This window comes from Salvelinus alpinus, chromosome 1 (genome assembly GCF_045679555.1).
Source record: "Salvelinus alpinus chromosome 1, SLU_Salpinus.1, whole genome shotgun sequence".
NCBI classification, from domain to species: Eukaryota; Metazoa; Chordata; class Actinopteri; order Salmoniformes; family Salmonidae; genus Salvelinus; species Salvelinus alpinus.
The window spans coordinates 53,871,747-53,894,512 of record NC_092086.1 but is presented as its reverse complement, the minus strand read 5'-3'; the positions used below and the strand labels follow the sequence as shown (position 1 = coordinate 53,894,512).

Genomic DNA, 22,766 nt, shown 5'->3' with positions numbered 1-22,766 from the left:
TCATATTGCACTACCTGATTAAAAGAGAGTCGACAACAGATTAAATGTGTGAGCAAAAAATGATCTCAGTGCTACGACTATCAAAAAAACGTTTCTACACAGAATCTGAAAAATGTGGTGTGCAATGTCCAAAACTACAGCATATTTACTAAACATGGCCCTCATTTCATAGGAGAGATGCATGTACCATTGTATTATAGAAATGAAAAATCAGCCATGGTTTTCTTAGTTTTTAATATTCAATATGTCCTACATTTTAACACCTGCTGAATATGTTGGCATGAAATGCATTGCTCCAATGCAATTCTCTACATATGAAAACTGTTAACTTGATAGGCAAACATTTTCTGATTAGTTTTACAATAGCATAATTAAGAATCACCCGCTGAAAATTGGGGCTTATAAAGGGAAGCGAAAGCCTGAACTACGAAACCCTTCTTCACCACAAAGGGATTTTGACACCTTTACGTAGCGATACTTGTGTTGTATAAAATGGGCAACTTCAACAGTCTAGGTTTCATATCAATCAAGATTAAGATAATCCGTCTTTATTCATTTTTAATAGCTGTTCCATTCAAGTTCTTATAAAAGAAACATGGCTGTATTGAAATGGTTAAGCATTTGCCTGACTCTGTTCTGCCAAGGCACAGCAGCACCAACACCTTGCAACTGGACGCAGTTTAGGTTGGGGAAGCTGAACGACGTGAGCATAGACCTGCTCTCAGATATGGTGAGGAATTTAAACTGCACCAGTCCGCTATTTGGTGTGCACAAATTGATGCGCAAAATTCGCAATGATATTCTAATTTCTATTTTGCATTATAGCACATTTTATTGTTAAGCAATGCTTTCACGTTTGAACAACATTGTTTCATTTAAGGTTACTATCACAATATAGTTTACTTCTTGATATTGATATGAATTCTATTTCAGGGTGGACTCTTTCCACTTAAGTGTGCAGAAGAAAACGTCGAACTGTTTCCAGAGGATGTTTACAAGAACACAGAGGTAGGATACACTTCAGTATTTTGATAAACTAAAGTACAGTATAACTAAAGTACAGTGTGGTAAATTGGAAGTTTAACCACTTCTTTAGACACCCAATGCCTAAAACCCTGTTTTATTTTATCCAGGGTGAGGACGTCTCTGTGGTTGCATTAGAGGCTATGCGATATGTGGACCAATTATATAACAACAGTCTGACGTCTGTCACGTGGAACAAAACAAAACTTAACCAGTTCCAAAACGTCATATATCGTCAAGTTCAAAACTTAGAGTTATGTGTAAGTATGATCCCTCTTGTGTAGTCTATAGGTTATACGCTGAGTGTACAAAACATTAGGAAGAACGGCACTTTCCATGACATAGACTGATATAGACATGACATAGAGTGTCTTTCACGGGAGTATGCTAGTAGGTGCCAGGCGCACCAGTTTGAATGTGTCAAGAACTGCAACGCCGCTGGCTTTCTCATGCTCAACCGTTTCCCTTGTGTATGAAGAATGGTTCACCACCCAAAGGACATCCAGCCAACATGACACAACTGTGGGAAGTATTGGAGTCAACATGGGCCACTATTGCCGTGGAACACATGCCCTGACGAATTTAGGCTGTTCTGAGGGTAGAACGGGGTGCAAGTCAATGTTAGGAAGGTGATCCTAATGTTGTGTACACTCAGTGTATTTTGGGGGCAGACACTCGTGGGCATTGGTATTTACATAATTTATATACTACAAATATTTTTGTATATATTTCCATAACCGTCTCAGAATTAATGCACTCACCAGCATTTTATATTGTCTCCAGGTCGTAGGTGGTGTTTGGAAATCCTCTGGAGATGGAGGCTCGGTTACTCTGAAAACACATTTCAACAAGCTGAACACCGTCTTGAAAGACAAGGTGGGTCCAATTTCAAATGTCCTCAAATAGAGGCTAAATTAATCTGAGCAAAAGTTCTAGATCACCAGAAATAGGACACATTTCAATGCCACAACTCACATATGAAACTTGGAATTGCCCAGTGCCGTTTTTATGTAGATGGATGCGTTGGAGCAACATCACCTGCAGTGGTTGAGTTGACTGAAATAAAATGTATATCTTGTACGCTCTCCAGGAACACAGCGCATGCGCATGGGAGATTGTGCGAAAGGAGATTCGCGAAAACTTGGTGCAGTTCAAGAAATTCATTGACAGCAGAGTCAAGCCGTGAGGAGAACCACAGAATCATCATTGGAGACGTGACATATTCCTCAGGCTGGCTAACAGATTGATGGCTGATATATATACTGACTGACTGACTGGCCGGCTGCTAGATTGACTGAATGACTGATTTATTTATTTATATATATTGGTAGACTGATATTTATGTGTACACTATGTATTTATTTATTCGTGTTTTATTTATAATACAATTTAATAAAAAATTCATACAACTATTCTCATATTGTTTTCATTCACTTATATAATTAATTCATGCATTCATGCATGCCTGCATTCATCCATTCATGCATTCATTTTTTTATAGACTGACTTTCTAAAGGGGAACTCTGCAGTTCAAACAAAACCAAAGCACACTCAAACACTATTTTTGTAAATAGCTGAGAGATGGGGTTGAAAAAAAGAACCACTGTCACAGAACTATGGATGCAAGGAAGGATTATCCATGAAAACACAATTCTAGTTTTATCTAAATTTTGAAGATATACAGTGGTTGTTAATATTTGCATTGTTTCAACCAATGGTGTAAAACACGTTGGCACATTGGTTTGTTGTGTTGCAACATAATCTCACACTCAATTCGTGCAAATATGTACGAAAAGTATTTTGCATATTTCAAGCACTTTTATGCGTTTTTGTGTGAAAAGATACGCATTTTTGTGCTACTTAATACGTAGGGAAAGACACTCATTTTTGTACGACTTCATTCATTGGAACAAACTTTTTCGGGGTCAAACTTTGGAACAATCTTTTGAAAGTTATTTGAGCAATGCTTGATGAGCAGCTGTCTATTTTTTGTCCCACATATTTTTATATAAAAAACCAAACGTGATAACAACCAAATATTGTTAATCAACCAGGTTGTCACCAAAATAATTATATTATAATAGAAGCCTTACATTGTTTTTTAATTTTTATTAACACCTATAACCTTTTCTATGCTTGTTTTCTCTTAATTCTTCAGGATTCTGGTGTATTTGGAGTCAGATAAACCCTTTGTTTTCATGTAGGCATCAGTAGGCCTATAGAATTTTCTTCATAACGCATTTCATAGTTTGTGGAGACGACAATCCACAATTTTCTTCATTTATTCTTTAACTTCTTAGGGCTACAATTGTCTTTATTTATTTATTCTTTAAGGGTTTTTCTTTATTTTTACTATTTTCTACATTGTAGAATAATAGTGAAGACATCAAAACGTTGAAAAAACACCTATGGAATCATGTAGTAACCAAAAAAGTGTTAAACAAATCAAAATATATTTTAAATTTGAGATTCTTCCAAAATGCCACTCTTTGCCTTGATGACAGCTTTGCACACTCTTGGCATTCTCTCAACCATCATCATTAGGTAATCACCTGGAATGACATGATGCCAGACGATAGGATTGAAATTCCCTCCTCCGACATTGCGTATCATCATCCCCATCTGCAAACAGTAGCAGACAAAATTCCAGCTGTGGACACAGACGCTCCCATCCTCCTGATCTTAGGACGAGACATCTTAAGGCTACACAAGGTGCAAGAGCAAATCAATGGGCCCCACAACATTCCTTATGCATAGCGACTCGACCTCGGGTGTGTCATCGTGGGTGAGGTCTGTCTTGGAACGTCTCACCGACCAGCCAGTGTTAACGTGTTCAAGACAAACATACTTCAAAATGGTCGCACATCCTATCTGAGCCCTTGCCCTGACTTCATCCAGGTGAAAGAGAACTTCAACAGCATTGCTCAAAAACACATCTCTCTCTCCACAGTGCACTCGAGAGATCCAAGCACAACTGTGGACACAGACAGCCTGGGATGTTCCGTGTTTGAAACACAAGACGATGATAAACCAGCACCATCAGTGGAGGACAAAGCCTTCTTGGACATTATGGACGAACAGGTTTTCCAGGATGATGGAAACAACTGGGTGGCTCCACTACCCTTCCGCCCCACTAGACCTTCCTAATAACAGGGAGCAGGCCATGAACCGTCTCACATCACTTCGCAAGACTTTAGACAAAAGGCCTGAAATGGAACGTCATTTTATTCTTCCTCTCCCCTTCCCTCCTCTCCCCTTTCAACGGAGCCTGGGACTTTGCTGGAACCTGGAAACAGACAGCTTCACATTCCAGGTGTCCCACAATGAGAAGCCTTTTACGTGGAGAGGCATCCTGTCCACAGTGAATAGTCTTTATGACCCCCTTGGGTTCGTGGCTCCAATAACAATGCAAGGTAAAGCCTTAATCAGAGAACTCTCTTCTGACCAGAGTGAGTGGGATGCCCCTCTTCCCCCAGAAAAAGAAGATGAATGGAAAATGTGGAAGGAATCTTTGATGGAGTTGGAACATCTGTATATTCAGCAGACCTACATCCCAGTCTCCTTGTCTACCACTCAAAGAAGAGAGCTGCACATCTTCTCGGATGCCTTTACAGTAGCCATAGGAACGGTAGCCTACCTGAGAGTTATTGACTCGGAAAGGTCAATGCTATGTTGGATTTATCTTGGGGAAATCAAAATTGTCCCCTCGACCGGCCCACACTATCCCACGCCTAGAACTGTGTGCGGCTGTGCTAGCTGTTGAGATGTATGAACTGATCAGAGACGAAATGGACATTGATGTAAATGTGGCCAAGTTCTACACAGACAGTAAGATAGTTTTCGGTTACATCCACAATGTCACCAAACGATTCAATGTGTATGTTGCCAATAGGGTAACTCGCATCAGGAAGTCTACCCATCCAGATCAGTGGTGTTATGTAAACACTGACAGCAATCCAGCAGACCATGCAACCAGGCCCATACTAGCTGCGCTCTTAAAGCACACCAGTTGGTTCTCAGGTCCACCTTTCCTGACCCAAACAAACTCAAGTGAGCCTGAGACCATCAATTTTTACCTTGTAGCGCCTCACGCAGATGCAGAGATTCGACCAGATGTCACAGCCTTCGCCACTAAGGTTTCTGGAGCTCAACGTGGCTCTCATCGCTTTGAGAGGTTCTCAAGCTGGAAAGCTCTCAATCGAGCCACAGCACGACTCATTCATGTTGCCAGATCCTTCCATGAAGGTGCGGACAACACCAACTGCAGAGGCTGGCAGGACTGTAATAAACCATGCAGTACAAGTCAGTTGTCACAAACCACAACAGCAATCTTTCACTGTGTGCAACATGAAGCCTTCAAAGAGGAATTCAAATGCCTTGAAAAAGGAAAAGAGTTCCCAAAACAAAGTACACTCAAAAAGCTGAATGCAGTGATTGGTGAGGATGGGTTGCTGACGGTGGGAGGCCGCTTATCCTCTGCCGACATGTCACAAGACGAAAAACATCCTCTCATCATCCCACGGACACATCATGTCGTCACTCTGCTGGTAAGACATTATCACGAGCTAGTGGCTTACCAGGGCCGTCGCTTTTCAGATGGAGCTATTCGAGCAGCAGGCTTCTGGATTATTGGGAGCAAACGTCTGGTCTCTGGTATCATCCACAAGTGTGTCACCTGCAGCAATGTTAGAGGGAGGTTACTTGACCAAAAGATGGCTGACTTGCAGACAGACTCACATCTGAACCACCATTCACCAGCGTTGGACTTGATATGTTTGGACCATGGAATGTCAGAACTCGTCGCACTAGAGGTCAGGCCAGGTCGCAGTTGGAAATGAGAACTTGTTCTCAACTGGCCTACCGGGTTAAATAAAGGTGAAATAAAATAAATAAAAGAGGTGGTAGTGCAGACTCCAAGAGCTGGGCGGTACTTTTTACATGTATGTCTACTAGAGCAGTCCATATTGAGCTCATCGAATCCATGTCCACATCCAGCTTCATCAACACACTGAGGCGTTTTTTCTCTATCCGTGGTCCAGCAAAAGTGCTACGCTCTGATCGAGGTTCAAACTTTATAGGTGCCTGCAGGGAACTGAGAATCGATACAAATGACTCAAAACTGACTAAATACCTCTCAGACAAGGGATGTACTTAAATATTTAATCCCCCAAACTCGTCTCATATGGGTGGTTCTTGGGACCTGACAACGCTGCAGAGACGCAGAAAAGACACATGTAAAAGTGGGAGCTGTTGTCTTATTGAAAGACAGTCAGGCACACAGAAATGACTGGCCAGTCAGCTTGTGGTCAAAACCTTTCCCAGTACCGACAAAAAGGTTAGGAAAGTAGAACTAAAAATTGTCAAGCAAGGGGCTGCTAAGGTGTTTCTGAGACCAATCTCAGAGATTGTTGTTCTTCTTGTTGAAGCATCCTAGAGACAAAATATAAAAATAAAGAAAGGACATTATTTGTTTCTTGATACATGTTTTATTTCATAGTGGCACAATTTCTATAAACCAGGCGGGGAGTGTGCTGCCTTTCTGTTAGAATAGAACAACAGATTATTTTATTACAGTGGTTAAAATTGATTTTCATTGTGTTCCATGGTGTTTATCGGCCCCATAGTGGAGCTTTCTGGTACTTAGACTGTACGGAAACAGGAAGTTGAGTAGAGCAGTCGTTCTGCACGCAGAGAAGTAGCTAAGAACATCGCCACAGTGCTGTTCTTTCAGTGGAGTTATTTCTTGTCACGCTTCAGCCTCGGAAAATATTTGTTTGTAAATTCGATTCAAGCATATTGCTAGTGATGATAATCTTGTTATTGATAGAATTGCTTACTTATCAATGTTAGTTGGTTGCATTTACTCACACAAATTGCCTTTCATGTATGCAGTCAGCTGTATTAGTTTGCTCGTGTGTCATTAAACGAATTGTAAAACATACAATACTGTAGTTTTGTTACTGTTTCTCGTGTAATATGCTTTGTTATTGTACAGAGGTGTTTGCACATTGTTAGAGTAATGAAAGGAGTTGGCTATTTGCTACTCATATGGTAATTGGCTATCTGGTTTGGTATCATGCCATATACATGGTACCTTGGCACGTGCTTTGTATTTAAACGTTTTCAATATATTCATTCAAGAAAAGTCACGCCTTGGGAGTTTTATTTTAGACTTAGTTGTTAGCTATCTGAATAGAGAGACTGAAATGAATGAAATACCCTAATCCTCAGCTATGTTCAATGTTCAGCAATTTCCAGTGACAAATGCTCAGTCTGAAGCCATAAGGCTATGGGTATCACAGCCCTATGGTAATAATACCAGTTATACCACCTAAAAGGGGTGTATTTACAACATATTTATAATATGTTGGGCAAAGTGGTATAGGAGAGTCTGACATGACCCCTAACTTGAGTTCAGTCTTCGCCAATGAGAGCCATAGCTTTGTATTTCATGACTGGGAAAGGCCTCGATTCTACCCATATGATGTGGATCATTGTCAGGTTATTTGATACAGTGCAGTCGGGATGTTTTCAGACCCCTTGACTTTTTCCATATTTTGTTAAATTACACCTTATTCTAAAATCAATAAAAAAATAAAATCCTCATTTATCTACAAAAACACCCCACAATGACAAAGTGAAAACAAGTTTTTAGACATTTTGCAAATGTATTAAAAATAAAAACAGAAATACCAAGACTTCCGAGAGGTTGCTGCCTGGCCAAACTGAGCTATCTGGGGAGAAAGCCCTTGGTCATGAAGGTGACCAAGAACTTAAATGTCACTCTGACAGAGCTCCAGAGTTCCTCTGTGGAGATGGGAGAACCTTCCAGAAGGACAACCATCTCTGCAGCACTCCACCGATCAGGCCTTTAGGGTAGAGTGGCCAGACAGAGGCCACTCCCCAGTAAAAGGCACATGACAGCCAGCTTGGAGTTTGCCAAAAGGCACCTAAAGGAGTAAGACCATGAGAAACAAGATTATCTGATCTGATGAAACCGAGTTTGAACTCTTTGGCCTGAATGCCAAGCGTCACTTCTGGAGGAAACCTGGCACCATCCTTACGGTGAAGCAGGGTGGTGGCAGCTTCATATTGTGGGGATGTTTTTCAGCGGCAGAGACTGGGAGACTAGTCAGGATCAAGGGAAAGATGAACAAAGCAAAGTACAGAGAGATCCTTGATGAAAACCTGCTCCAGAGCGCTCAGGATCTCAGACTGGGGCTTAGGTATACCTTCCAATAGGACAACCACCCTAACCACACAGGCCAAGACAACACAGGAGTGGCTTCAGGACAAGTCTCTGAATGTCCTTGAATTGCCTAGCCAGAGCCTGGACTTGAACCGATCGAACATCTCTGGAGAGACCTGAAAATAGCTGTGCAGAGACGAGACCCATCCAACTTGACAGAGCTTGATAGGATCTGCAGAGAAAAATGGGAGAAACTCTCCAAATACAGGTGTGCCAAGCCTGTAGCATCATACCCATGAAGACTCGAGGCTGTAATCGGTGCCAAAGGTGCTTCAACAACGTACTGAGTAAAGGGTCTTAATACTTATGTAAATATGATATTTCAGTTTCAAATTTGTAACACATTTTCAAAAATTTCTCGAAACCTGTTTTTGCTTTGTTGTTATGGGGAATTGTGTGTAGATTGAGACAACAACAAAAACAATGCTCAGGAAATATTTTGTAGTTTTTTGGGGGTAGGCACAAAACTCCCTCCATACTTCCATTAGTTTTTATTTTTACCAGCACTGGTTACCTTCAGATGAGTCCTGTGACATTAATGGGGAGTTTAGAGCAAAATGAGAATCTCCCTTTTCCACAGTGGGGTCACATTAGTTTGTAGCCCAAACGGTTTGGACGCTACAAACAGAAGTTGGCACATTGATGGTACCGACATCAGACAAGTCCTGTGACACTTGGGGGTCGTAGAGCAAAAGGGAGAACATCATCATATCGTGTAAGTCTCCCCTTTCCATAGATTGGTAATTTTCCCCATCAGGAAACTGAAAATATTTGGCATGGGTCCCCAGATCCTCAAAAAGTTCTACAGCTGCACCACAGAGAGCATCCTGACCACTTGCATCCCTTCCTGGTATGGCAACTGCTCTGCATCTGACCATAAGGCGCAACAGAGGGTAGTACATATGGCCCAGTACATCAAGTTTCCTGCTATGCAGGACCTACATACTAGGCGGTGTCAGAGGAAAGCCCAAGAAATTGTCAAAGACTTTAGACACCCAAGTCATAGACTGTCATCTCTGCTCCTGCACGGAAAGCGGTACTGTACTGGAGCTCCAAGTCTAGGACCAAAAGGCTCCTTAACAGCTTCTACCCACAAGCCATAAGACTGCTGAACAATTAATAAAATGGCAGAGTGGACTATTTACAGCGAACCCCCCCCCCCCCCCCCCCTCCCCATTTGTTTTTACACTGCTGCTATTCGCTCTTTATTATCTGTGCATAGTCACTTTACCCATACCTACATTTTTTTTATTTTTTTTATTTCACCTTTATTTAACCAGGTAGGCAAGTTGAGAACAAGTTCTCATTTACAATTGCGACCTGGCCAAGACAAAGCAAAGCAGTTCGACACATACAACAACACAGAGTTACACGTGGAGTAAAACAAACATACAGTCAATAATACAGTAGAAAAATAAGTCTACATACAATGTGAGCAAGTGAGGTGAGATAAGGGAGGTGAAGGCACAAAAAAAGGCCATGGTGGCGAAGTAAATACAATATAGCAAGTAATACACTGGAATGGTAGATTTGCAGTGGAAGAATGTGCAAAGTAGAGATAGAAATAATGGGGTGCAAAGGAGCAAAATAAATAAATAAATACAGTAGGGAAAGAGGTAGTTGTTTGGGCTAAATTATAGATGGGCTATGTACAGGTGCAGTAATCTGTGAGCTGCTCTGTCAGCTGGTGCTTAAAGCTAGTACATGAACAAAGTACCTCGACTAACCTGTACCCCCACACATTGACTCGGTACCGCCTGTATATAGCCTCGTTATTTTATTGTGCTACTTTTTATAATTCTTTACTCTGGAATATTTGTTCAACATGTTCTTAACTCTATCTTGAACTGCATTGTTGGTTAAGGTTTTGTAAGTAAGCATTTCACGGTAAGGTTGTACCTGTTGTATTCGGCGCATGTGATAAATCAAGTTTGATTTGATTTAATATTACGAACCGGTTGGACGCTACAGACTTTTTCGTGAGAAAACAGATTTGTTTTGTTAGAAGACCAATTTGGTCTGACAAACAACGCTCTAGCTCTGCCACCTTTCACCGCAGATGCAGAAGTCCAACACGGAAGTGCAACATCGGTGGATGCTGTAGATATCTCCAGCTGAAACTGACGGGTTTGATGGGGATCTTTTCATTATGTTACTTAATAACTTCTTCACCACACATCATTATGATTCACACCTGGACTCCATTACCTTCATCATTTCCTCCCCTTAATATGTCACTCCCAGGTTCACTCATCAGTTGGTACTGTTCTTGTGTATCGACCTTCAGCCTTATGTTAGTGTCGTGTTCTTGGTTTTGTGTTTTATTAAAACATTTCACCTGCACCTGCTTCCAACCCTAATCTAGCGTACCTGATCAATTAGGTGGTTGATAAACTGAATCAGGTTAGTTACAACTACAGAAGGGTAGTTCTCCAGGAACAGCGCTGGAGAGCCCTGACCTGAACAGTGATTATACTTTTTGTATTAAACTCTTTATTTAGACAGGAGTTACGGTTCTCAAATTGGCATTCATATAGTTTATATGTTGTATTTCCCTTTTGTACCTGTGTTGAACTGAACCGTATTGTCTGTCTACTTAAAAAACCTGTGAAAAAAATGTAAATGTATTTTGTACAAATTTTCCAAATGTCGTTCTTGTCTAAACCCAATGAGAGTTGATTTACAATATTGAGCAGTCTTATCCAACCATCAGAGGGGATTCACATTAAACGTGTTGCTGATCAGTCACATGATAATTCTACTTTATGTATAGGTATTCTTGTTTTGTTTCTTTGTGTAATTTATTTTGAATGTGTTTCTGTACTTTGTAAGGGTTGCTGTTCTTTTAGTTTTTCCTGTTTGTTTTTGTGTGGTAATCACACTGGGGCAGTGGGCTGAAGGAGGTGGGGAGATCTGGGTAGCAGTGGACCAGGAACTTTTATCTCCCACTTGACATTGTGGGATGTTTATTTATAAAGTCTGTCCAATGTTTTAAACATCCGAATGTCTTACTATGATTGATGGAGAAATAAGAAAAAGTAATAGAAATAAAACAAAGCTTTTAATAGATAATAGTTTAGACCTCTGAATGAGGTGGGGTGGTGGTGGGTAAAAAATGAAAATAAAATTAATTGATTTAGCTTAGTCATATACAGTATATAGACCTTTTAAAGTTGCATCAGGGATCCTCCTAATATCTATCAATGAATAATGAGGTCAAATCCTTACGTAGGCCTATGAGACAGCATGCGGTCCTTTCAAGAGGCTTGGAATTCCTGGATGGAATAGAGGCTATGTATTTATTTATTCCTTTATTTATATATAATAAAATTAAAAGAGAAAAACATGCATCTATTATCATATTGTTTGTATTCATTTACATATTCAGTCATCCATGCATTCATCCATTCAGTTTTTCATGCATTCATTTGTTAAAAGGCAATATACAGTTCAAAACAACAGCATAGTGGTCACTCAACCAATATTTTAGTTAATAGCTGAGTGATAGTGTTCGAGAAAAGTAACCAGTCAGAGAGCTACTTAGTCAAGTAATGACCCTCCAAGAGATCAAAATTATAATTGTAACTACATTTTGAAGCCATACGGTGTTTGTTTAGATGTAGTTTCAAACAATGTCATAAAAAAGTACATTTTGGGTTCTGTTGAAGTAAGACAGGTGAACGAAGCTCATGAGGCATTTAAAAGTTATATATTCTTCAAGAGTCAATAGGTAGCCTGTGTATCATTAATTTAAAAGTCAAAATGGGATGTAGCAATCGCAGAAATGTCCCCTTTAGCTAAGCATATCCAATACGATGAAAAGTAGTATTATAAGGAATTAGGATGTAGTTTTTTTCTTCTAAAAAGCCTACTTTAACGTTATCACAACACATTGGCACATTGGTTTATTTATAGGAATATCCCTGCTAGTCTCTCGAAAGTAATAAATAGCCAAATGATAATGTTAGCCTCATTATTCAGATACGGACGTCATAAAATGCTGGTTAATTTCTATTTAATCATCAGTTATTATCAAGAGTTTAATTCAAATGTATAGACATGAATGGGATTAAAGACAGAAGATCCAAACAGAACGAGATCATATTAAATCATCATCTCTCACTCCCTCTCTCTCACAGACACACACACACCCACACACAGAGAGAGAGAGAGAGAGACAAACAAACAAGCAAATAGCAGTTTTGTGATTAAAAAACAAACATTGTAGTAGGCCTCCCCTTAGTCCATAAAAGTTAGTTTAATATTGGTGTTGATGAATGGGGCGGTAGGTAGCCTAGTGGTTAGCGCGTTGGACAAGTAACCAAAAAGTTGCGAGATCGAATCCTCGAGCTGACAAGGGAAAACATCTGTCGTTCTGCCCACTGAATAAGGTAGTTAACCCGCTGTTCCTAGAACGTCATTAAATATAAGAATGTGTTCTTAACTGACTAGCCTAGTTCAATGAAGACATTAAGAGATCTACTGCAATCATTGTATAGTTAAGAGATAGTTGTTCTTTTTCCCTGTCTTTCTTAGAAACGTTTGAGTGTTCACAAGGCCAGCTATGAGTAACTTCTTTTCAACCAACTTAGGATAACGTGTCTCCCATGAAGGAACACTCGAAACACGATGAGAGAGAAGTGGAGCACAAGGAAAGAGAAATCCGGTCTTGCGGTTCACTCGGCAAAACTTTCCCAAATTCATTCATTTTAACACTTAATTTAGCGAGACACCCTTTCACTTTTTGTACATCCTTTCAATCCTCGCTATTTAAATTCATCCGCAGATATGGGATCAGAACACAAACCACATTCACACTGGAGGAAATTTGCAATATACTGGCAACAGGTGAGTCAACAATATGCTATCATTTGATAATTGCTTCAGGATACAAATAATGAATTGTTTCCAGGATTATATTCAACTATCAATTATCATCTGCTGCAGATCATCTAACTACAATAAGAATGGCACGTCACTTGGATGAGCGCCTTCCTTTGCCTTGTGCAAGTTTGCTCCATGCCCATGCCTTGCCATCTACAAGGACAGCTGGTGCGAATAACCCACAACCTACTGAGAGACATGGTACGTTTTTTATATTGCTTTTGTCTTGAGATGTATTATCCAACTATGTTCAACTGAATAGCTCAACGTGAATGCTGTGTTTTCTCTTTCTTTCAGGGGGGACATTTTCCTCTGGAGTGTCTGCAGGAGAATGTCTTCATGGCATTCCCAGCCACCGCATTTGCAACCTCCGGCGCATCACAGGTAAGAGCAAGCGAGCACATCCAAGTGTTCTTTACAGCATGACAGAGTATTTGCAACCATTAAAAAGTAGATACCTTTAAACTGCCATTTATGTTATTTGAAATTATTGTTGTTGTCCGTTTCAGTTGAGCAGCAGTGGTGCTACGGCTATTTATGAGACATTGAAGAACATCGACACATTGTTTGGAGCTGACGACCTGCCTACTAAGTGGGACCAACAGAAGTTGGAGAATTTTCAGAATATTGTATACCGCCAGATTGAAGAGAGCAAATGTGTGAGTTACTATGCCAACACATATCGCTTAACTGTTTAATTGTGGCATTGTGGCATTTTTATTATTATTCATCGCCTGCCTTTTTCTTTCTGGCAGATGATGGGCAGTGTGGATACAAGTGATCATCTCATCAGGGCAGAAGGACTGAATACGTACTTTGGGAACATTGCAGCAGTCCTAAAAGAAAAGGTAGACTATAGGTTAAACACAAATAGACACATTGTCACGTTCCTGACCTGTTTTCCTTTGTTTTGTATTCATTTTAGTTGGTCAGGGCGTGAGTTGGGTGGGTTGTCTATGTTTGTATTTCTATGTTGGGAGTTTGTGTTCGGCCTGGTATGATTCTCAATCAGAGACAGCTGTCAATCGTTGTCCCTGATTGAGAGTCATACTAAGGCAGCCTGGGTTTCACTTGTGTGGTGTGGGTGTTTGTTTCCTGTGTCAGTGTTTGGGCCACACAGGACTGTTTCAGGTTAGTCACGTTTGTTGTTTTGTTAAATTGTAGTGTTTGTTGGTTTTCCATTAAATCATGAATACTTACCAATCCGCATCTTGGTCCGATCCATGCTCCTCCTCGTCTGAGGAGGAGAACGACTACGACAGCCGTTACACACATTGTTTTCATAATATCTGTACACTGGACAATATTACCCTCCATTGCCCTAACAGTTTATTTGTATTTTCACAGAATTTCAGTTACTGCGCCTGGGAAGTGGTTCGAAAAGAGCTCCTGTTTACACTACAGTTCATTCTGGAACACAACTCTGATAGCCTTCTGTGGGCCAACAGAACATGAATTTGAACTTGCAGAACTTTTTTACAATTGTGTTTTACAATTGTGCTTGATTTTAAAAGCCTACTATTCTACAATCATGTAATGTGGAACGTCAAACAGCTATATTAAATATTTATTTATTTAACACGGTTATTTTTTTAAGTATGCCTATTTATTAATTTATCGATTAATCTATTTGAAAATCTGTTGCTCTTCATCAAATGTTAAGTTAATAAACATTTGTATACTTTTAAATATTGTTAATCTGAGTGTTCATTCTGTAACCCAGTCTGTCGATGTGTGAACATTCAGATTTTTATTAAACACGCTCAGGACATATGGATGTCAGTACAAAATGTAGTTGTATTCAAAAGCCTTTTTTCAATTAAGTGTGTTTTAGCACTGGACAGGGCGGCCTGTTTTGAACGTTGTACTCTGAGCTCCTATACGACTTAATTTGTTGATAGTTATACAATGTTTTTCTATCAATGCCATGATCAGATCGTTGTTGCAAAGTTTCATAAGATAAATGCTTAATATAAAAGCTGCATAATCAGAAACCTACATCTCCAATTAATGTCATCATCACATCACCATCAGCATCATTATATGAGTCTATATATCAATGTGACTTTCCTACTCATTCACATTAGGCCAAACTCACACATCATCGTCAACATTTTCGTCGTATCGGTAAACGCCAAATAAAGGCTAATCTAGGGCAAATACTTATTTATCAACCAGAAATGACCAAACTGTAAAAAGTTGTAATTTACCGAATCAATGTAATAAGAATGAACCGCATGAGAGAAAATGAAAAGTAAAGACAAAACCACCGCAGTTTACTCTCCATTTTAGAGGGTCGGATTTAGCCTTCATTCAACACTACCAGTCACTTTGTTAATAAAATGTGTTTTTATTTCAAAGATGTGCAATATTAACACTGAACAGTCATCCTTCAGATTGATCTACCTGATTAAAAGAAAGTCACAACATTTTACTCACAACGTGTGAGTAAAATGTGATCGCTGTGCCTCGCCTATTGAAACACGTTTTTGGTTAACCCTACACAGAATCTAAAAAATGTGGTGTGCAATGTCCACAATATTGACCATGGCCCTCATTTGTTAAGATGGAGCCCTGCAACATTGTATAAATAGGCTACTGTTTTATTCGTTTTTCATATTCAATATTGCCTGCTGAATTACTGCTGTCTGACCTCATGAAATGCATTGCTCCAATGCAATTCTCCGCAAAGACATGTATGAAAACTGTTAACTTGCTGGACAAAAAAACATTCTTATTAATTTCACAATAGCATAATTAAGAATCACCCACTGAAAAGTTGGACTTATAAAGGGAAGCGGAAGTCTGAACCATGCAGCCTTCTTCACCACAAAGGAATGTTTATACCTCAACGTACAGCGGTACCAGGGTTAATTATAGAAGATGGACAACTTCATCATTATTAAAGAAGATGGACAACTTCAACAATGTAGGTTGTTAATAATTTCCAAAGTCTGCTACACTTAAATGATATCAAAAGAAACATGTCTTTATTGAAATAGTTGAGTATCTACCTGACTCTGTTCTGCCGAGGCACAGCAGACTCAGACCGGTGCAGGTAGACGCAGTTTATGCACCAATCCGCTAAATGTTGCTCAAGTCCGCTCTTTGGTGAACACAATTTGATGCTCAATACATCTCATTATTAGGCCTACATTTATTTTATTTCATTATAACACATTTAATGTAACCAATGCTTTCACTATCTGTACCACAACGTTTAATGTAAGGTTACTATTCCAACACAGTTCACTTTTTGACATTGATATGACTTTATTTCAGAGTGGACAATTTCCAGCTCTGTGTCTAAAAGAAGTCGAGCGCATGTTTCCAGAGCATGTTTACAATAACACACAGGTAGGACACACTTCAGTATCATATAGCAATATTTTGATAGCCTAAACTATAGTATATGATTTTTTACAATGTCAAAATGATAAATTGGAAGTTTAACTATGAAATGTATGAGACACCCTAATGTCTAAAACCCTGTTTTCTTTTATACAGGGCGAGGACATCTCTGTGGTTGCATTAGAGGCTTTGGGATATATGGCTCAATTATTTCATGGCCTGACTCCTGTCACGTGGAACAAGGAAACGAATGAACCTGTTCATAAACAGATGACCTAGCTAAGTTAACAAATTAGAGGGATGGGTAAGTATGATCCCTCATGGTGTAGCCTAAGCTATATTTGTGGGGCAGACAGTAATTGGCACAGGTTTTTAATTTGATTTAAATCAACAACAAAAAATGGTATCATGTTTTCAGAACTTTACCTAATACGTAACTAATTCACTGACCACCATTTTATATTGTCTCCAGGTCGGGTGTGGTGTTGGGGCATCCTCTGGAAATGGAGGGTCAGTTACTTCTGGTAACATGTCATGAAAACATATTTCGACAAGCTGAACACCACCTTGAAACAGAAGGTGGGTCCAATATTAAATGTCGTCGAAAAGAGGCTAAATTAATCACAGTAAAAGTTCTAGATCACCACAAATCGGATGAATATTGCTTCCACAACTCACATGTGAAACATGGAACTTCCAAACGCCGTTTTAGTCGACGGATGCGTTGGCGCTGCACCTGCTGTGGTTCAGTTGACTTAAAAATGAATGTATTGTATGAGCTCCAAGAACACAGCGCTAGCGCATGTGAGATCGTGAGGTTTAGGTTCGCTTCAAACTGGTGCAGTTTAAAAAAATTCCACGACAGCAGAGTCAAGCGGTGACGAAATCAACTGCAGAGTCAAGCAGTGAGGAAGAAGCGGTCTGTTGGACAAACCACATTTTCATCATTGGAGACATGTACCTGAGGCTGGCTAATAGATTGACGGATGATATATTTACTGACTGACTGATTTATGTACATGTGAAGGCAATGTATTTATTTATATTAAAATTAAATGAAAAAAACATACATCAATTATCATATTGTTTGTATTCATTTACATATTCAGTCATCCATGCATTAATAGAGTGACTGGTAGTGTTGAATGAAGACTAAAGCCGCCGCCTCTAAAATCGAGAGTAAAGTGCGGTGGTATTGCGGTGGTATTGCCAGCATGCAGGGGATTTACTTTTCCTTTTCTCTTATGCGCTTCATTCTTATTAAATTGATTCGGTAAATTCCAAGGGGTCTTTTTAAAGTTTGTTAATTTTTGTTTAAAAAAAGAGTACATGCCCTAAATTAGCCTTGACGACCATTTGTGAATTTTACTGAATGTGAATGATGATGATGCTAATGATGGTTATAGCTATATTTTTCCAACAACAAAAAATGTACCATGAAAATCCCATTCAGATATAGAATCATAGGATGATGATGACGTTAATTGGAGGTGTAGGTTTCTGATTATGCAGTTTTATGTTAATTAAGTCTTTATATTAGTTTACCTTGTAACAATGAACTATCTGATCATGGCATTGATTGTTCATGATTGTTGGCCAATCAACAAATTAATGATTATTTTCAAACTTGAGATGAAATCCACAGTATTTGTGCAGTCAGTTAATTACAAATGTTGTTAAATTGGTCAACAGGTTTATTTGGCAGCCTACAGTGGTGGTATGAAATAAATATATTACATCTGCTCATTTGTAGTGCATAGACTCCACTATGGTGCTGTTTTGAACTGCATATTGCCTATAAACAGATAAATTCATGAAAGACTGAATGGATTTTAATAAAATGTGTTTTTATTTCAAAGATTTGCAATATTAACACTGAACAGTAATGCTTCAGACGGCACTACCTGATTAAAAGAGAGTCGACAACAGACTAAACGTCTGTGAGCAAGAATTGATCTCAGTGTTACTCCTATCAAAAAACCTTTCTACACAGAATCTGAAAAGCTACAGCATATTTATACTAAACATGGCCCTCATTTCATAGGAGAGATCCATGTACCATTGTATTATAGAAATGAAAAATCAGCCATGGTTTTCTTAGTTTTTAATATTCAATATGTCCTACATTTTAACAGTCTATACCTGCTGAATATGTTGGCATGAAATGCATTGCTCCAATGCAATTCTCTACATATGAAAACTGTTAACTTGATAGGCAAACATTTTCTGATTAGTTTTACAATAGCATAATTAAGAATCACCCGCTGAAAATTGGGGCTTATAAAGGGAAGCGAAAGCCTGAACTACGAAACCCTTCTTCACCACAAAGGGATTTTGACACCTTTACGTAGCGATACTTGTGTTGTATAAAATGGGCAACTTCAACAGTCTAGGTTTCATATCAATCAAGATTAAGATAATCCGTCTTTATTCATTTTTAATAGCTGTTCCATTCAAGTTCTTATAAAAGAAACATGGCTGTATTGAAATGGTTAAGCATTTGCCTGACTCTGTTCTGCCAAGGCACAGCAGCACCAACACCTTGCAACTGGACGCAGTGTAGGTTGGGGAATCTGAACGACGTGAGCATAGACCTGCTCTCAGATATGGTGAGGAATTTAAACTGCACCAGTCCGCTATTTGGTGTGCACAAATTGATGCGCAAAATTCGCAATGATATTCTAATTTCTATTTTGCATTATAGCACATTTTATTGTTAAGCAATGCTTTCACGTTTGAACAACATTGTTTCATTTAAGGTTACTATCACAATATAGTTTACTTCTTGATATTGATATGAATTCTATTTCAGGGTGGACTCTTTCCACTTAAGTGTGCAGAAGAAAACGTCGAACTGTTTCCAGAGGATGTTTACAAGAACACAGAGGTAGGATACACTTCAGTATTTTGATAAACTAAAGTACAGTATAACTAAAGTACAGTGTGGTAAATTGGAAGTTTAACCACTTCTTTAGACACCCAATGCCTAAAACCCTGTTTTATTTTATCCAGGGTGAGGACGTCTCTGTGGTTGCATTAGAGGCTATGCGATATGTGGACCAATTATATAACAACAGTCTGACGTCTGTCACGTGGAACAAAACAAAACTTAACCAGTTCCAAAACGTCATATATCGTCAAGTTCAAAACTTAGAGTTATGTGTAAGTATGATCCCTCTTGTGTAGTCTATAGGTTATACGCTGAGTGTACAAAACATTAGGAAGAACGGCACTTTCCATGACATAGACTGATATAGACATGACATAGAGTGTCTTTCACGGGAGTATGCTAGTAGGTGCCAGGCGCACCAGTTTGAATGTGTCAAGAACTGCAACGCCGCTGGCTTTCTCATGCTCAACCGTTTCCCTTGTGTATGAAGAATGGTTCACCACCCAAAGGACATCCAGCCAACATGACACAACTGTGGGAAGTATTGGAGTCAACATGGGCCACTATTGCCGTGGAACACATGCCCTGACGAATTTAGGCTGTTCTGAGGGTAGAACGGGGTGCAACTCAATGTTAGGAAGGTGATCCTAATGTTGTGTACACTCAGTGTATTTTGGGGGCAGACACTCGTGGGCATTGGTATTTACATAATTTATATACTACAAATATTTTTGTATATATTTCCATAACCGTCTCAGAATTAATGCACTCACCAGCATTTTATATTGTCTCCAGGTCGTAGGTGGTGTTTGGAAATCCTCTGGAGATGGAGGCTCGGTTACTCTGAAAACATATTTCAACAAGCTGAACACCGTCTTGAAAGACAAGGTGGGTCCAATTTCAAATGTCCTCAAATAGAGGCTAAATTAATCTGAGCAAAAGTTATAGATCACCAGAAATAGGACACATTTCAATGCCACAACTCACATATGAAACTTGGAATTGCCCAGTGCCGTTTTTATGTAGATGGATGCGTTGGAGCAACATCACCTGCAGTGGTTGAGTTGACTGAAATAAAATGTATATCTTGTACGCTCTCCAGGAACACAGCGCATGCGCATGGGAGATTGTGCGAAAGGAGATTCGCGAAAACTTGGTGCAGTTCAAGAAATTCATTGACAGCAGAGTCAAGCCGTGAGGAGAACCACAGAATCATCATTGGAGACGTGACATATTCCTCAGGCTGGCTAACAGATTGATGGCTGATATATATACTGACTGACTGACTGGCCGGCTGCTAGATTGACTGAATGACTGATTTATTTATTTATATATATTGGTAGACTGATATTTATGTGTACACTATGTATTTATTTATTCGTGTTTTATTTATAATACAATTTAATAAAAAATTCATACAACTATTCTCATATTGTTTTCATTCACTTATATAATTAATTCATGCATTCATGCATGCCTGCATTCATCCATTCATGCATTCATTTTTTTATAGACTGACTTTCTAAAGGGGAACTCTGCAGTTCAAACAAAACCAAAGCACACTCAAACACTATTTTTGTAAATAGCTGAGAGATGGGGTTGAAAAAAAGAACCACTGTCACAGAACTATGGATGCAAGGAAGGATTATCCATGAAAACACAATTATAGTTTTATCTACATTTTGAAGATATACAGTGGTTGTTAATATTTGCATTGTTTCAACCAATGGTGTAAAACACGTTGGCACATTGGTTTGTTGTGTTGCAACATAATCTCACACTCAATTCGTGCAAATATGTACGAAAAATATTTTGCATATTTCAAGCACTTTTATGCGTTTTTGTGTGAAAAGATACGCATTTTTGTGCTACTTAATACGTAGGGAAAGACACTCATTTTTGTACGACTTCATTCATTGGAACAAACTTTTTCGGGGTCAAACTTTGGAACAATCTTTTGAAAGTTATTTGAGCAATGCTTGATGAGCAGCTGTCTATTTTTTGTCCCACATATTTTTATATAAAAAACCAAACGTGATAACAACCAAATATTGTTAATCAACCAGGTTGTCACCAAAATAATTATATTATAATAGAAGCCTTACATTGTTTTTTAATTTTTATTAACACCTATAACCTTTTCTATGCTTGTTTTCTCTTAATTCTTCAGGATTCTGGTGTATTTGGAGTCAGATAAACCCTTTGTTTTCATGTAGGCATCAGTAGGCCTATAGAATTTTCTTCATAACGCATTTCATAGTTTGTGGAGACGACAATCCACAATTTTCTTCATTTATTCTTTAACTTCTTAGGGCTACAATTGTCTTTATTTATTTATTCTTTAAGGGTTTTTCTTTATTTTTACTATTTTCTACATTGTAGAATAATAGTGAAGACATCAAAACGTTGAAAAAACACCTATGGAATCATGTAGTAACCAAAAAAGTGTTAAACAAATCAAAATATATTTTAAATTTGAGATTCTTCCAAGAAGCCACTCTTTGCCTTGATGACAGCTTTGCACACTCTTGGCATTCTCTCAACCATCATCATTAGGTAATCACCTGGAATGACATGATGCCAGACGATAGGATTGAAATTCCCTCCTCCGACATTGCGTATCATCATCCCCATCTGCAAACAGTAGCAGACAAAATTCCAGCTGTGGACACAGACGCTCCCATCCTCCTGATCTTAGGACGAGACATCTTAAGGCTACACAAGGTGCAAGAGCAAATCAATGGGCCCCACAACATTCCTTATGCATAGCGACTCGACCTCGGGTGTGTCATCGTGGGTGAGGTCTGTCTTGGAACGTCTCACCGACCAGCCAGTGTTAACGTGTTCAAGACAAACATACTTCAAAATGGTCGCACATCCTATCTGAGCCCTTGCCCTGACTTCATCCAGGTGAAAGAGAACTTCAACAGCATTGCTCAAAAACACATCTCTCTCTCCACAGTGCACTCGAGAGATCCAAGCACAACTGTGGACACAGACAGCCTGGGATGTTCCGTGTTTGAAACACAAGACGATGATAAACCAGCACCATCAGTGGAGGACAAAGCCTTCTTGGACATTATGGACGAACAGGTTTTCCAGGATGATGGAAACAACTGGGTGGCTCCACTACCCTTCCGCCCCACTAGACCTTCCTAATAACAGGGAGCAGGCCATGAACCGTCTCACATCACTTCGCAAGACTTTAGACAAAAGGCCTGAAATGGAACGTCATTTTATTCTTCCTCTCCCCTTCCCTCCTCTCCCCTTTCAACGGAGCCTGGGACTTTGCTGGAACCTGGAAACAGACAGCTTCACATTCCAGGTGTCCCACAATGAGAAGCCTTTTACGTGGAGAGGCATCCTGTC

The 22,766-nt window shown here is 39.3% G+C and overlaps 3 protein-coding genes and 1 long non-coding RNA gene across 4 annotated transcripts; all 4 read left to right on the top strand.

The window, feature by feature from the left end:
• The first annotated feature begins 335 nt into the window (after positions 1-335).
• On the top strand, positions 336-2,378 carry LOC139580640 (interferon a3-like). Its single transcript, XM_071409520.1, has 5 exons — positions 336-730; positions 934-1,008; positions 1,134-1,283; positions 1,807-1,899; positions 2,114-2,378. The coding sequence occupies exons 1-5, from the start codon at positions 596-598 to the stop codon at positions 2,207-2,209; spliced, it is 549 nt and encodes a 182-aa protein (XP_071265621.1). The 5' UTR covers positions 336-595; the 3' UTR covers positions 2,210-2,378.
• A 10,154-nt stretch (positions 2,379-12,532) lies between these two features.
• On the top strand, positions 12,533-14,845 carry LOC139580624 (interferon alpha-7-like). The gene is made up of 6 exons (XM_071409494.1): positions 12,533-13,120; positions 13,220-13,357; positions 13,454-13,540; positions 13,666-13,815; positions 13,912-14,004; positions 14,504-14,845. Exons 2-6 carry the CDS (start codon positions 13,256-13,258, stop codon positions 14,609-14,611), a joined length of 540 nt encoding a protein of 179 aa, XP_071265595.1. The 5' UTR covers positions 12,533-13,120; positions 13,220-13,255; the 3' UTR covers positions 14,612-14,845.
• A 383-nt stretch (positions 14,846-15,228) lies between these two features.
• LOC139580646 (uncharacterized) lies at positions 15,229-16,752 on the top strand. Its single transcript, XR_011676079.1, has 3 exons — positions 15,229-16,085; positions 16,439-16,513; positions 16,664-16,752. It is a non-coding gene; the product is annotated as an uncharacterized lncRNA (long non-coding RNA).
• A 1,636-nt stretch (positions 16,753-18,388) lies between these two features.
• LOC139580632 (interferon a3-like) lies at positions 18,389-20,764 on the top strand. The gene is made up of 5 exons (XM_071409507.1): positions 18,389-19,116; positions 19,320-19,394; positions 19,520-19,669; positions 20,193-20,285; positions 20,500-20,764. The coding sequence occupies exons 1-5, from the start codon at positions 18,982-18,984 to the stop codon at positions 20,593-20,595; spliced, it is 549 nt and encodes a 182-aa protein (XP_071265608.1). The 5' UTR covers positions 18,389-18,981; the 3' UTR covers positions 20,596-20,764.
• The last annotated feature ends 2,002 nt before the right edge of the window (positions 20,765-22,766 follow it).

What these genes read in the sequence shown, in the direction of transcription:
- LOC139580640 (XM_071409520.1), top strand. Translation starts at nt 596, where the DNA reads ATGGCTGTATTGAAATGGTTAAGCATTTGCCTGACTCTGTTCTGCCAA. An exon ending in TAGACCTGCTCTCAGATATG is followed by an intron (nt 731 to 933) that starts GTGAGGAATTTA and finishes ATTCTATTTCAG; the next exon opens with GGTGGACTCTTTCCACTTAA. An exon ending in ATGTTTACAAGAACACAGAG is followed by an intron (nt 1,009 to 1,133) that starts GTAGGATACACT and finishes TATTTTATCCAG; the next exon opens with GGTGAGGACGTCTCTGTGGT.
- LOC139580624 (XM_071409494.1), top strand. Translation starts at nt 13,256, where the DNA reads ATGAGCGCCTTCCTTTGCCTTGTGCAAGTTTGCTCCATGCCCATGCCT. An exon ending in CAACCTCCGGCGCATCACAG is followed by an intron (nt 13,541 to 13,665) that starts GTAAGAGCAAGC and finishes TGTCCGTTTCAG; the next exon opens with TTGAGCAGCAGTGGTGCTAC. An exon ending in CAGCAGTCCTAAAAGAAAAG is followed by an intron (nt 14,005 to 14,503) that starts GTAGACTATAGG and finishes GTATTTTCACAG; the next exon opens with AATTTCAGTTACTGCGCCTG.
- LOC139580632 (XM_071409507.1), top strand. Translation starts at nt 18,982, where the DNA reads ATGGCTGTATTGAAATGGTTAAGCATTTGCCTGACTCTGTTCTGCCAA. An exon ending in TTCAAAACTTAGAGTTATGT is followed by an intron (nt 19,670 to 20,192) that starts GTAAGTATGATC and finishes TATTGTCTCCAG; the next exon opens with GTCGTAGGTGGTGTTTGGAA. An exon ending in ACACCGTCTTGAAAGACAAG is followed by an intron (nt 20,286 to 20,499) that starts GTGGGTCCAATT and finishes TACGCTCTCCAG; the next exon opens with GAACACAGCGCATGCGCATG.